This window comes from Ranitomeya variabilis, chromosome 3 (assembly GCF_051348905.1).
Source record: "Ranitomeya variabilis isolate aRanVar5 chromosome 3, aRanVar5.hap1, whole genome shotgun sequence".
NCBI classification, from domain to species: domain Eukaryota; kingdom Metazoa; phylum Chordata; class Amphibia; order Anura; family Dendrobatidae; genus Ranitomeya; species Ranitomeya variabilis.
In genome coordinates, this window is record NC_135234.1 from 518,908,513 (window position 1) to 518,923,434 (window position 14,922).

At 40.3% G+C, this 14,922-nt stretch overlaps 1 protein-coding gene across 1 annotated transcript in view; it reads left to right on the plus strand.

Annotated features, from left to right (window-relative positions):
- TUBGCP3 (tubulin gamma complex component 3) overlaps positions 1–14,922 on the plus strand; it is a 164,235-nt gene that overhangs the window by 121,462 nt on the left and 27,851 nt on the right. Inside the window, exons 15-17 of the mRNA XM_077296976.1 lie at positions 1,545–1,680; positions 4,582–4,650; positions 11,578–11,713. Of these exons, the coding sequence (XP_077153091.1) occupies positions 1,545–1,680; positions 4,582–4,650; positions 11,578–11,713 (341 nt within the window). The remainder of the gene's footprint in view (positions 1–1,544; positions 1,681–4,581; positions 4,651–11,577; positions 11,714–14,922) is intronic.

Genomic DNA, 14,922 nt, shown 5'->3' on the forward strand with positions numbered 1-14,922 from the left:
TTCAGTAATTTATTAAACATAGTCTTTAGCCCCAAAATGCATTTTAGACATGCTATATCTTAATATATGGCGCTTAGCCGCTATAAATGTTTGGGCAAGAGTAACTGCTTCTGGACTGCCCATAGTCTTTATATGTCTGGGCAGGCCACATTTGCCCTGCACTGACATTCTAACATATTAATGCAATGTAAGCAGCCAGCACCAGATTGTGCAGCTGTGTGAGAGGGAAGCCGGCTGTCAGACACAGCCAGACTTCCCACAGAAAAGAGTTATTTAGGTTTATTACCATGTTTCCCTTCATGATCTCTGTACACACAATGTTGAAATAGCGCTTGTGTATATAGATTGGGAATCACTGCCAGTGCTTCCTTCTCTGGATGCTGGGGTCATGTGATCCGAGTGTGCAGGAGGCCGCAGTAGCTGCGGGGTACTGAGAGACCCAGTCAACTCTGATATGCAGGGAGAAGGCTGCATTTCAACTTTATCTGTTGCTAATATTCCAGCTCTAGTAACGGAATATTGGCAATACAAATTATGTATTAATAGCCTCTGGACAATAGGAAGTCAGTGAAGGGCTTGGCAGAGAGGAGAGGTTGGGGAATAACGGGGAGACAGGTGGATTAGTCAGGCAGCAGAGTTTAGGATTGATTGGAGGGGTGCTAGAGGGGAGGCGAGAGAGTAGGAGTTTGCAATAGTCAAGGCGGGAGATGATGAGGGCGTGCACGAGGGTTTTTGCAGTTTCTTGGTCAAGGAATGTACGGATTCGGGAAATGTTAAAATTAAAACGATAGACTGTCTAAATCACGGTTTCGAGCCCTACTGCTATTTAAAAAAAAAAGTATGTTCAAAATATAAAAATAATTTTTATGGAATGGTGGAACACGATTTACAATATGTTTGAGTCCTCTGAGGTCGTTAAAATAAATAAACTGTGAAAAATCGACGTATTTCCTATTTTACCAGCAAAAAAAAAATAACATTTTTTTTGACTCGTTAAAAGCGCAATTACGATGATATCTGAAGTATGTGCGTGGCCAGGGGGAAATGGTCTGGCCATGAACTGGTTAAGCTAGCCATCAAGAGAGTCTGGCACTGGTCTGCTATTGAAAGAAGTGCGTCTTGTAAGCTTAACAATCTGACACTTGCAATCATTGAATGTACTCTCGTAAATAAATGACAAGGTTTTGGGCTTTTTTCATGCTGACATGTGTTTGTTGGTAGTTGAACCCCAATCACTTCATGGACAGGGCATAAGTAGAATGCCAGCTGCCTGGTAATACATAGGTCTGCACTCTTTAGGTTGTATTCAGGTATATTTGAGGTTCGTATTCGTGCTAAGAAAACAGATGTACCTGTCTTCATAATCTGATTGGTTCTTCATCAGCTCCTTTTCTATTCCCTTTCATACATGCCGTTGTGTAGCTCAGTATTGAATGGAACTGAGCCCGTTTATCCACATCCTGCCTTTGTGCAGTTTCTCTTTTCCATGCGTAGTAGTTTGAAGATCCACTTGCTTCTATCAGTGTGTTTTTCCTTTTTCCTAGACCAGAACTTGTGCGTCCAGCAACTACATTGTACCAACACAATCTTACAGGGATCCTTGAGACTGCGGTGAGAGCAACCAATGCTCAGTTTGACAACCCTGAGATTCTCAAACGTTTGGATGTCAGGCTTTTAGAGGTAATGTGTGTGACCAAACCCCAATTAATAAGTGAACGTCATAGTAAAAATTCCTAATAAATGATAATGAAAATCACCAGTGAGTAGTTGTATTTTTTTTTGTCATAGTATAAAACCTTCTGTGCTCCCATTACTGTTCTGCCTGCTTCTGGATTCCAGTATGGCGGCCTTCACATCCCGTCGTAATTCATTTTCTGATTCCTGAATTATGAGTCATGGTATTTTATATGCTATTTTTTTTTTCTTGGTTATGTATCGGGAACACATTCTGTAGCACTCTACTGACATTGTCCTCACTTATTATTCCCTGTGGGACTCGCAATCTAAATTCTCCCCTACTATGCCACCCTATTCATCATAGCGCTTACGTCAGCAAACTTGTGTAACACAATTTGAAGACTCTGCGTAGTGCAAAAATGTTGCGACTTTTGCTGATTTCACTAAAGTAGGGGTGGGGGGGTCAAAGAAACAACTGCCTGACAAATTCTTGGCACGCTAAGGTGTACCTTATACCAGACATTTTACTCCAGTCACCAACTGGAGTAAGATTTCTGGCTAGGTGCATAAAGGTGCACGTCGTTTGAATTTGCCCCTGATTCATTAAAGGATGTGTGCCTCCTAATGAATCGGGCTCCTTTTAGTCCACCACACCCCTTCATTTAAGACTTCCATGTATTATTCCAGTGTTAACGATACAAGACCTAAGTCTTTGGAGTGTGGGAGGAAATCGGAATGCCTGTCGGAGACCCAAGCAAACACTATTAGAACATAAACTCCATGTAGATGTTGTACTTTGATTCGAGTGCGGTTATGTATTGACGCTCCAGCCATTCCGGTTTCACTCCACAACTAGGTTGATAGTAGTAATACTAGTAGTGATGAGAGAATGTGCTCGGATGAGATGTTATCTGAGCATGCTCATGTGCTAACCGAGTAACTTTGGCGTGCTCCGAAAAATATGCCCTCTCGGCTGCATGTCTCCCGGCTGTTCGACAACCGCAACACATGCAGGAATTGAACAACCGCACGTTCGCTCATCACTATTGATGGGCTTTTCATGTCTTCCTGAAGTGGAGAGCTGAATTTCTTCTGTTTGCTGGTAGGTTCTTGAGTTTAGTAAATGCACTTTTTTGATGGAGCATGAACTTCTTAAATAATTTCATGGACTGATGGAGAAAGTTTTGTTTGTTAAAGTGTAATTTTTTATTAAAATGTAGTTCTTTCCGTCAGCCAAGCAGCTTTGTTTCCTTAGCTTCTAATGTCCTTTATCTATAACAAGGCATCACTGAACATCTAAGCTGCATTGTGCACATATCATTGATATACCGTACTCGTATGGTGGATTGATTTGTTCTAAACTTAGGGTAAAGTGAATACTTATTAAACTAACAGAAACAGGATGTTTTGGTGCATAATTGGCTGTATGTCATGCAGAATACCCTTGTATTAAAGGTAATTTTCTTGTATTTTACGGTGTGGAAATGCACCAGACTAATACCTTGGCTATTGCATACAAATGCCTGCATCCTAAAACATTTCTAGTGTTTAATTCAGCAGTACCTCCCTTGCCAATATAAAGTCATAAACAAACATCCTTCGCGCTGGCAACTAAAGTGCTGCTAGACAGAGCACATAATAACCTCAATTTTCTTTTGATGATTCAAATAGGGCCATTTAGGAGAAATAAGAAGACATTATTTATTGCATTCATCCGCACTGTAAAAATCAAAATAAGAATCAAGGCCTCCTCTTTAAAATAAAACTCTCTTGTTATTGAGAGTGCCTGCTAGCTAATAACTCAGGCGGGCCTCTAACAAAAAACAAGATTGAAATATGTCACAAGACCAATCTGTTTCCCCCCTGTGCTAATAGTGCATATTGTTTATACCAAGTCTTTGTCAAACATATGTATATATTTTTTTTTACTTTTGTGGCTGAAATTTTCTTTCCTCACATCTAATTGGCCACTCCAGTTCCGAGCTTTACGGGAATATTTCTGTTTTTCTAAAAAAAATAATAATAAAAAAAAAATCCTGTTTTGGTGGAATTAAAAGCAGCGAAGGTGCTTTGTATCACACAAAAACAGCATGTTATAAAAGCTTTGCTTTTTGAATATTTTTGCCGTCTAGCACTTTAATAATTTCATGTGTTTCCTGATGGCAAGAATTGATACTCTTTAAATGATTGAACGAATGTAAAATATGGATGTTTTTTCACTTTTATAATTATTAGTAATGATTGAGCATTCCTACTCTGCATAGCTCTCCATTGGTTTCAGCTTGCTTTTATTTCATATATTATACCATTTGTGCTCTGCCTACTTTTAATCTCTTCCTAGTCAGTTTTTTGGTGTTACGGAGTTAGATTCTGGAGGACAGGCAACATGTGAAAGTTGGACTGTGTGTGAAACGGATTTAAAGGGGTTGTCCACTACTAGGACAACAGCCCCTACTTGATATAAATGTTTGGACCCAATTAAAATAAACAAAAAAGCTGATACGCCCCTCTGGTGTCGGCAATGTTCCAGCACCTTAGGACATTTTGAACATGAAGAGGAAGTCAGAAATCATCTGCAGCCTGGACTTCATGTTCAAAACGTCCGAAGACTGCGACTTTTCTATACATGATTCTCGATTGTATCTTTTTTGTTTCTCTACATCAGTGTTCCCCCAACTCCAGTCCTCATGAGCCACCAACAGGTCATGTTTTCAGTTAGTATTTCACATGTGATAATTGCATTACCTGCACAGGCAATAATTCTATTACCTGGGCAATACTAAGGAAATCCTGAAAACATGACCTGCTGGTGGCTCTTGAGGACCAGAGTTGGGGAACACTGCTGTACATGAATGTCCCCATAACCACATTTATAACTCAGACCTTATGTTTCATTATTTTTAGGTTTCACCTGGAGACACTGGATGGGATGTATTTAGTTTAGACTATCACGTGGATGGACCAATTGCCACAGTAAGTTAGAAGTGAAAGACATCTCACCGCTTACAGTGGCTACAGCTCCGTGTAATTTGGTTGGGCGATGCAGCATGTGCTGGTTCTTCAGGGCTGTGGAGGCGGTAAGCCAAACCTCCCGACGCCTCAATTTCCATGACACCGACTCCAACTCCACCAAAATGGGCTCCGACTACACAGCCCTGGTTCCAGTCTCCCGATATGCCTGTTTTAGTCAACACCTGCTTCTGCTTTTCTTAAAAAGCAGTATTAGGAATTAGAATGATATCAGCAATAATGACAACCATATGTATATAATCAGTTACAACAATCATATATACATAAGACTATGAAATAATATCAATCATTTTAATAATTTTGACCATGACAGAAAAAATAAATATTGCATTTAAGGGACTTCCAAACCCCTGCTTTCCCCCCAGTTTATTTTTCTACCTTTAGCTGCGCTTATATTAGAACTTACTTATTTGGGGTACAGATGACGGCAGTGAAAGGGTCTGCTTTAACACCTTTGTCTCTAATTCTGGCAACAAGCCTGCCACAGGAGATTGTTCTGATAGCACAACACTGAGAGGATGATACAGGTGCTGATTCTTTCACCGCCATCCTCTGTACTCCAAATGAGTACCTTCTGATATCAATACAGCTAAAGGCAGGAAAATACCGATGTTTGGAGGCCAGTTACAAAAATGAAAAAGGCTGATTATCACTTCCAAACAGAAAGACAAATGTGAACAGATGCAGGCAAAGAAATCCACTCTATAAGTAACTAACAAATTATAAAGCTGCACTCTGAAACACTGTAGTATGCAAACATTGGATATATGAAATTGGAATTGCATTACTGCTTTAGAAAGAAGTTACAAAATGAAGGAACTTTGGCCTTTAAATTGTCCAATTCATGTGTGCCCAACTGCCAACCTCCTGTGTTTGGGACCCTAACCCACATTGATACCTCTTCCCAGCTGAAAGCCTACGATCATATGTGAATGCAAATATAACAAATATTATGTTAGGTTAAGGTCCCAGCAGAGGTGGTCGTCTTGTCGTTGGCTGTTGGGCACACATGAATTGACCAATTTATGTGCTAAGTACCTTAATTTTTTTTCTGCTTCTTTTCTATATTAGTAATACGATTCCATTTTCATATATTCAATATTTGCATACCATAGCATTTCAGAGTGCAGGTTTAATTTGTTAGTTGTTAGCCAATTACATGCATTTTTTAAAGAAATGAAAGCAATTCCCTAATCAAAGTGATGTGCAATGTTTTATAACTTTCCATGCTAGACAGAATTATAAAAAAAAAAATAAAGTTTAGTTACTCTTCAACCCCTTCACGACCTTTGACTTAAGTAAGTTATGACCGAGCTCCCACTGTTAAGGCCAGAATCGGTGCCCAGCCATGTATCATCCTAAATGCTGCAATTGATATCAGTTGCAACATTTAGGAGGCTAGGAGATAGAGGGTGCTCTCTCTCCCTTCTGATGGGCGCCCTTAGTCATGACGACCTCTGGGTCTGCCAGTTACGCCAAGCCTGTTAGACCATGGCAGGAGCATGATCTAAGAGGCTTCTGTAAGTGCAGCATTGATGGCTAGAATGCATTTTACCAGTGATCAGACGAATACAAGTTTTAAAGTCTCATAGCAAAAAAGTAGAAAAAAAAAAAGGTTTTTTAAATTCAACCAATAAATACATATATTTATATAAAAACAAAAATAAACAAAACAAGTACACATTTGGTAGCGCCAAGTCCGTAACGAAGCGAACTATAAAACAGTTACACTAGTTAACCCCTGCAGAGAACACTGTAAAAGAAAAAAAAAAAGTGTCAAATAACTGTGCTTTTTCATTATCCTTCTGAACATAAGGTGGAATAAAACTTGATCAGAAAGTCGAATGTAAATAAAAATATCGCTTAAAATGTAATTTTGTACCTCAAAAAACACGCCACTATACAGCTCTGTCAGTGGAAGAATAAAAGCTATAGCTCTCAGAATATAGCAATACAAAAAGAATTATTTTTTCTAAAAGAATAGTTTTTATTGTGTAAGAGGCAAAATGTAAAACAATTATTAAATTATTGATTTAATCGCACAGACTCAAAGAATAACGTAGTCTTATCACTTTTACCACACGGAGAATGGCATAAAGCTCGAACACTCCCACAAACATAAGAAAAAAACACAATTCCTAAATTGCTGGTTTTTGTTGATTCTGCCTCTTAAAAATCAAATTGAGAAGTGATCAAAAATGTGTCTGAAAATGGTACCAATAAAGACGTCAATTCATCCTGCAAAAAACAAGCCGGCAGTAAGATTGAAACATACCGTATATACTCGGGTATCCAAGATTTTCAGCCCATTTTTATGGGCTTAAAGTTCCCCTCTCGGCTTATACTCGAGTCATACCCAGGGGTCAGCAGGGGAGGGGGAGCGGGGGCTGTCTAATTATACTCACCTGCTCCTGGTGTGGTCCCTGCAGGTCCCATAGGGGTGGAGCCGCAGATTCATTACTGTAATGAGTGGTAACGGTGACCGCTCAGTACAGGAAGAAGCTGCGGAGCCAGGGACTGCACGGAGCCAGGAGCAGGTGAGTATAATGGGGAGGGGAGCGCTGCGCGATATTCACCTGCTCCCCGTTCCGGTGCCGCTCCGTCTTCAGCGTCTTCTGCAGTAACGCTCAGGTCAGAGGGCACGGTGACGTGGTTAGTGCACGCCCTCTGCCTGAACGTCAGTGCAGAAGACGCTGAAGATGGAGCGGCGCCGGAACGAAGTCAGGTGAATATTGAAAGTCCCGGGGTCCTGAGCGATGGAGAGGTGAGTATGTGATTTTTTTTTTTATTGCAGCAACAGCAAATGGGGCAAGTGTCTGTATGGAGCATCTTATGGGGCCATAATGTTTGTGCAGCACTATATGGGGCAAGTCTCTGTATGGAGCATCTTATGGGGCCATAATCAATGTTTGTGCAGCATTATATGGGGCAAATATCTTTATGGAGCATCTTATGGGGCCATAATTAACGTTTGTGCAGCACTATATGGGGCAAATATCTTTATGGAGCATCTTATGGGGCCATAATCAACATTTGTGCAGCATTATATTGGGCAAATGTGTCTATGGAGCATCTTATGGGGCCATTATTAACCTTTATGCAGGATTATATGGGGCATATTTTAATATGGAGCATCTTATGGGGCCCATCATGAACTTTGATTCAATATGGATATTCAAAAACACTTAACCTACTGATGTCTCAATTAATTTTGCTTTTATTGGTATCTATTTTTACTTTTGACATTTACCAGTAGCTGCTGCATTTCCCACCCTAGGCTTATACTCGAGTCATTAAGTTTTCCCCAGTTTTTTGTGGCAAAATTAGAGGGGTCGGCTTATACTCGAGTATATACGGTAGCTCTCAGGACATGGCGACGCAAAATCATATTTTTTGTTACAAAAACTCCATCTTTAAGTGTGTTATAGCAACCTAACATTAAAAATTATGTAAATCTGATATCTATGTAATTGCATTGACCCGAAGAATAAAGTCATCTAAGTCTACGTTCACATTTGCGGTCTGCGCCGCAGCGTCGCCGCATGCGTCATGCGCCCCTATATTTAACATGGGGGCGCATGGACATGCGTTGCACTTGTGTTTTGCGATGCATGCGTCACTGCGGCGCACGCGTCTGGGTGCAGAGGACGCAGCAAGTTGCATTTTTGCTGCATCCAAAATCAACCAAAAAAAGGACGCATGCGTCGCAAAACGCAGCGTTGTGCATGCGTTTTGCTGCGTTTTTGTTTGCGTTGTGCGTTGCGTCGCCGACGCTGCGGCGCACAACGCAAATGTGAACGTAGCCTAATCACTTATACCGCACGAGGAACGGCATAAAAATAACATAAAACCAATTCTCGACCTGCTGTTGATTTGTTTATTCTGCCTCCCAAAGATCGCATGAAGACTCGGCTCACATTTAGCTTGTGCTCTACTATGCTAAGCTCTTACCTCGGGGTTTCCGTGTAAATCTATGAAATATGTCATTCAGGTGGAATTCTTGATGAAAGATTCCCAAAAATAAGGCAGACTGTAGTTTCCAAAATGGGGTCCATAATGGATGCATAATTCCACTGTTTAGGCACCTCAGGGGCTCTGCAAATGCGACATGACGTCCACTATCCCATCTAATTTTGCGCTCCAAAAGTCAAATAGCGCTCCTTCCTTTCCATGTGCCCAAACAGTAGGTTTCCACAACATATTGGGTATTGGTGTACTCAGGAGAAAATGTACAAAAAAATTGTATGTTCCATTTTCACATGTTACCCTCTTGAAAATTGTTTAATTTCACATATTAACATAAAATTCTGTGAAGAACCTGTGGGTTCAAAGTGCTCACCATACCTCTAAATAAATTCCTCAAAGACTGTAATTCACAAAATCGGGTCACTTGTGGGAGGTTTAGATATAAACGGAAACATGGTCCGATATCTATTCCAGCCAATTTTCTGCTCCAAAAGTCCAATGGCACTCCTTCCTTTCCGAGCTTTGCCGTGTACCCAAACAGTAGTTTTCCACCACATATTGGCTATCGGCTTACTCAGGAAATATTGCACAGCATATTGGGCTGTCCATTTTCTCCTATTACTCTTGAGAAAGTGAAAAATTTGGGGCTAAAGCAACATTTTTATGGGAAAAAGTAAAATTGTAATTATTTTCCTTCCAAGTTGCTTTAATTTCTGTGCAGCACCCGAAGGGTTAATAAACTTATTGCATGTAGTTTTGAGCACTCTGAGGGGTGCAGTTTTTAAAATGGTGTCACTTTTGGCTATTTTCTGTCACATAGGCCCCCCAAAGTCACTTCTAATGGGAGGTGGTTTACTAAGAAAAAATTGGTTTTGTAAATGTTGCTGATCAAATTTTAACCCTTCTAACTTTGTAACAAAAAAAAAAATGATGCAGATGTAAAGTAAACATATGGTGAATGTTATTTATCATCTATTTTGTGTGATATAACCATCTGCTTATAAAAATTAATATTTTCGAAAATTGCGACCTTTATTTTTTTGGGCCAAAATTCCAGTATTTTCACAAATAAACGCAAGAAAATGTCAAAATAAATTTACCACTAAGATAAAGTACAATGTGTCACGAAAAATCTCAGAATCACTGGAATAATTTGAAGCATTCCAGAGTTATCACCACATAAAGTGACGCTGGTCAGAATTGTAAACTTTGGCTTGGTCAAGAAGGTGAAAACTTGGAGGTTGAAGGGGGTCAATCAGTGTGGTAGTACACGTAAACATTTAAAATTCCATTCAGACACCATCTGTATGTCAGCATTGCAAAATTAAATAGGAAACTATTATGCATTTTAGATCTATTTTTTTGTGCATGTTGAAAATGGACATTAATGACAAATGGACTCCCATAAGAATGAAAACTATTGTCTCTCCCCTTCACCCCTCAACTCTTAGCCTACGGAGAAGTGACTGGATGGGTCCTAAGTGAGCAGTGCATAATCAAACATCTTTTACTTTATGGTGGTCATGGCTAATTCCCATTACATATTCCCAATAGCTAATGGAGATAATGTGATGGGAACAGTAGAAAATCTTGAATTGTCCAGATGAGTAAACTCACAATATTTTATGAATGTTTACACGAGACGCTACATACAGAGAAATTTCATTCTTCGACTTAGTGGTTATTTTTTCCATATACAATATGGAACATCTGATTAAAGCCATCACTTGGCATCTGTGAGTGCTCCAGCTACAATCTGACTATATTTCTAAATTTGTAATCTGCAGATCAATGCCTTTTATTTAAACCATTTCTTATATATTCAATAATTCATTTGTTCCCTTTCAGATTTAAGCATGTCCTTAATGAAATAGTTCATTCATTGTGTTCCATTATTCATAGACTATCAACTAATTTGAAATAATTTGCCAGGCACTGTAAAATGTATTTAAGTACTATCATATTTGTACTATTTAAAATAAAATATGATGAAGGATTCATTAGATTTGATTAGAAAATAGCTGGTTTATTGTTCAGAAGCGTTTTATCACATAGAACGGGTATTTTCCTTAATGAGCGCATTATATCGCTTTGTTCAGGGAGCAAGTGGGATCTTTTTACTTGAGAATGTTTGTACTGAGGTCTGATCTAATTTGTATGCACTTTTAAGGAGAGCCTGCTCAATGTGTCTATGGTGAAATAAATTGTATATATTGTATATTTGTGACCATGGTCACAATTACGTATATTTCTTGGTACATGCATAAATGTATAATTTAATCTTTTTTTGACATAGTTGTTAAATTTGATATCAAGGTTGATAATTTCTTCCCTACAAGCCCCCATACACATTGCACTTAATTCGGCTGAACCCAGCGATTTCCATGGGATCATCTGGCACTAATTAGCACGGCGGCCTACTGACGCTACCCCAGTAGATGACGGAGGAGAGAAGGATCGCCGTTAGATTTCCAGTGGCTTACACTTTTGTTCTTGAGATGATAAGCAGCCGCCAGAGCAGAAGAGAATACAGAAATACTCCGCCAAGCTTTTTTTTTTAATTGGGGTTGGGGGAGATAGTGGTTGGCCTAGTGATCAATTGGCTAATAGCGTGCGTGTGTGTGTGTGTCGGTTCTTTAAACCGCTGCCCAACTACCAGCAGATCACCACATTTTTCAGGTTTATATTTTTCTTCCTGGCGGTGTAGCTAAATAGGCCAATTACTTTTATTCGTTTTTGTCACAATCTGTAGAGTCCCACACTTAACATTTTTCAGCCATGCCTGAATTTGCTAACTGTTCATTTTTTTTTCTCTTCAAAAAATTTTTTTTTTTAATAACTCTTCTCTTTGGCAAATTGGTCATTATTCCCTTTTTCTTCTTCTCTTTATATATGTAAATTGAGGTATTTACCAGAGAATGCATGAGTCATTATCTCCGTGTGTTCAACTTTCTGTGGCGTGCAAAAAGAATGGAATACATCCTAACGGACATTTGGAAAGGGCATATGTGCAATGCAAAATTACTGAAAAGTTTGCCAGGTATGTTTACAGCCTTTACTTTTATTTTTAATCTAGAATTGTTTTTTTTTTCTCTTTTAATTTCACAGACCATAACATCATTGTAGCTGACATATAAAACACAGCTTAGGCATAAATATTTATTTTTATATTTTTACACACATTCAGTGTGCTTGTGTGGATTAGAATATGTCATAATATATTTTTTAAATATAGATTCTTCAGTTTATATGACTACATGTGTCTTTTTGTTTTGTTTTTCTTGCAGTAAAATCCTCATGTTTTGAATTATTATACTTCACTTGTAGTCAGCCTGTCACTGAACCTCTTTCTGCTTATCTAGACAACTTGCCTAAATTTGTTAATTATTTCTGATGGAATTCGGAGACCTCCCTAACAAATTTTTAATCAAATTTCTTATGGATGAGTGACACCATAAAGGACTTTTTAGTTGCGTGAAAATTTCTGTACCTATGTTTAAAAACAGGTTTATAGGGTTGTCCCGTTTCACCATATAGTATAAGGTCAGTTACCCTCCAGGGCTTCCTTTTTGCAAGTGCTCCAGACAATCACTGAGCTTAGTCAGTGTAAAGCCACCTACACGCTTCAAACTTCACTTTTTGAGCTTAGATTGCGATGTCTTGGCCAGTTGCCGGTCTCCTGACCCCCTGATCCTGATTTATAGGCATATATTAGGCTGTGGTAAGGTGATCTACGCTCCATCTGATGAGTGAAATTGGCGTTTTAGACTCTCTACATACATAATTAGGGTGCTACTTTTAAAATGCAGTACATGGAATCAAAGTCAATTGACAAAAAGACAGTGCATGCAGAAAATAAAAGAATTTTGGCCCAAATCCATTAATATACCGTATTTTCCGGCGTATAAGACGACTGGGCGTATAAGACGACCCCCCAACTTTACCAGTTAAAATATAAAATCTTCTTAAAAGTCGGGGGTCTTCTTATACACCCTATGTCGTCTTATAGGGCCGGTGAATATGTGCCTTTTGGGGGGGGGAGGGAGTGATCCTGATGACGAGGCGGCGTCTCACAGGAAAGTGAGTATCCCCCATTACCTTATCGTAGCGGTGCAGCGTGGGGGTCTCAGTGCTGGGAGTGGCGGCGGCGGCTGCTGTGCTCTGGTGCGGCGGCTGCTGTGCTCTGGTGCGGCGGCTGCTGTGCTCTGGTGCGGCGGCGGCTCCTCTTCTGTGTGGGGCCTCTGTGCTGTGCGGTGGCGGTGGCGGCGGCATATCTTTATCCAGTTGGGGCTCCTCCGGCATCTCCTTAGCCCTGGAGGCACCGCCGCAACTCCATCGGTGCAATGCAGCGGCCATTTTCCCGGAGGCAGCTCAATAGGTGCGATGCGGTGGCCTCCGGGAAAATGGCCGCTGCTCAGATTCAGATCTCGTCCCGAAATCTCGGGACACGAGATCTGAATCTGAGCAGCGGCCATTTTCCCGGAGGCCACCACATTGCACCGATGGAGTTGCGGCGGGGCCTCCAGGGCTAAGGAGATGCCGGAGGAGCCCCAACTGGATAAAGATACGCCGCTGCCGCCGCCACCCCACAGCACAGAGGCCCCACACAGAAGAGGAGCCGCCGCACCAGAACACAGCCGCTCCCAGCACTGACACCCCCACGCTGCACCGCTAGGATAAGGTAATGGGGATTACTCACTTTCCTGTGAGACGCCCCCTCGTCATCAGGATCACTCCCCCTCCCCACCCACCATATACACCGGCGTACAAGACGATTCCCGGCGTATAAGACGACCCCCGACTTTTAAGAAGATTTTCGGGGGTTAAAAAGTCGTCTTATACGCCGGAAAATACGGTAATTAAATGACTACTGAAGCAAAAAAACACCAATTTCAGAGAAAACATAATTTGAAAAGTCAGCCAGGGACTATAAGGACAGACCTCACTAGTACGGCTGACTTCTCTCCGCCCGGGGAAAGCCAGCCTGGGACTGTACTGGACTAGTCAACTGGCCTCCTATAGTCCAATAGCAATTGTAAACTGCAGTCTCTCTATAGGCTCCAATTCATACTGCCCGTCTTTTGGGTAGCATGAATTGAGTGACATGTCCCTTTAAAGAAGACATATCCTCACCAGTTTAAGCATATTAACCTGACCACATAATGGAATAGTGGCTTCAAAACCGAATAAAATATATATATTTTTTTTAGTTTCTCCTCTCCTCCTCAAATTTTATTAGCTAGTAAATTCTGCGTTATAATATATGTTAAGCAAAAAAAAAAGACATCCTCACTAAAGCTTAGAGACAAGTTTTCAGTGTGAGACATGTAATGACAGAAAGTCCGCTCTCCTTAGTGATCTCACTGCAGATTGTGTGTGATTACAGCAGGAGGTGTTGGACTAGATCAGAGTGAGGTCAGTGCATAGACTGTCTGTTATTACAAGGCTCACTCAGGACAATGCCTGTCCTAAGGTATTGTAGAGGTATATTCATTTTTCCCTTTATTACATCCTGCTTATGATTAGTCAGAGTCATCTGGGGGAAGAAATGCTCGCCTCCAGGGGGAAAAACAAAAAAAAAAGTTGTGAGAAACATTTCTCCCAATGCATAGGATTTGTTGAATCCTTTTCATTCGTATGTTATTCATATTTTCTCTTAAAAACCATTAAAGCTTTAATTTGAGAAAATAAATTTTCTTCAGCTTTGCAGCCACTATTCCATGATGTGGCCAGTTGAACATGCTGAAACTGGTGAAAGGTCCTCTACACCAAGTCCAAATGTGGATATTGTCAAATATGTAGATATGAACCAGTATACATTCACACTCCAAGGAAGAAAAGAAAGATCCCCAAACCACCAAATGCTTTCCTGTGAGACAATTCAGTGCATACAGTGCAGTGTATATGTTCTATTATGATAATATGCTGTAAATAGACAATGTAAACATTAGATTCTACATAGATGTAGTCAGGTATTAAAAAGTATGGTAAGATTGCTAAATCATGTTCACACAAGAAAAGTAATCAGGTAATTACCATTGTAGATCATATTGTCCATGGAAAAATAGGGGAATAGCCCCATGTTGCATCACCACACTACACCTAACTTCCTCAAGGGGGTGCTGTGGAAACACACAACTGTTGAGAAGTGATGAGCGAATGTGCTCGGATATCTTGTTATCCGATCATGCTAGGGTATTATCCGAGTATCTTGGGTGTTCTTAAATAATATGTTTGAGTCACTGTGGC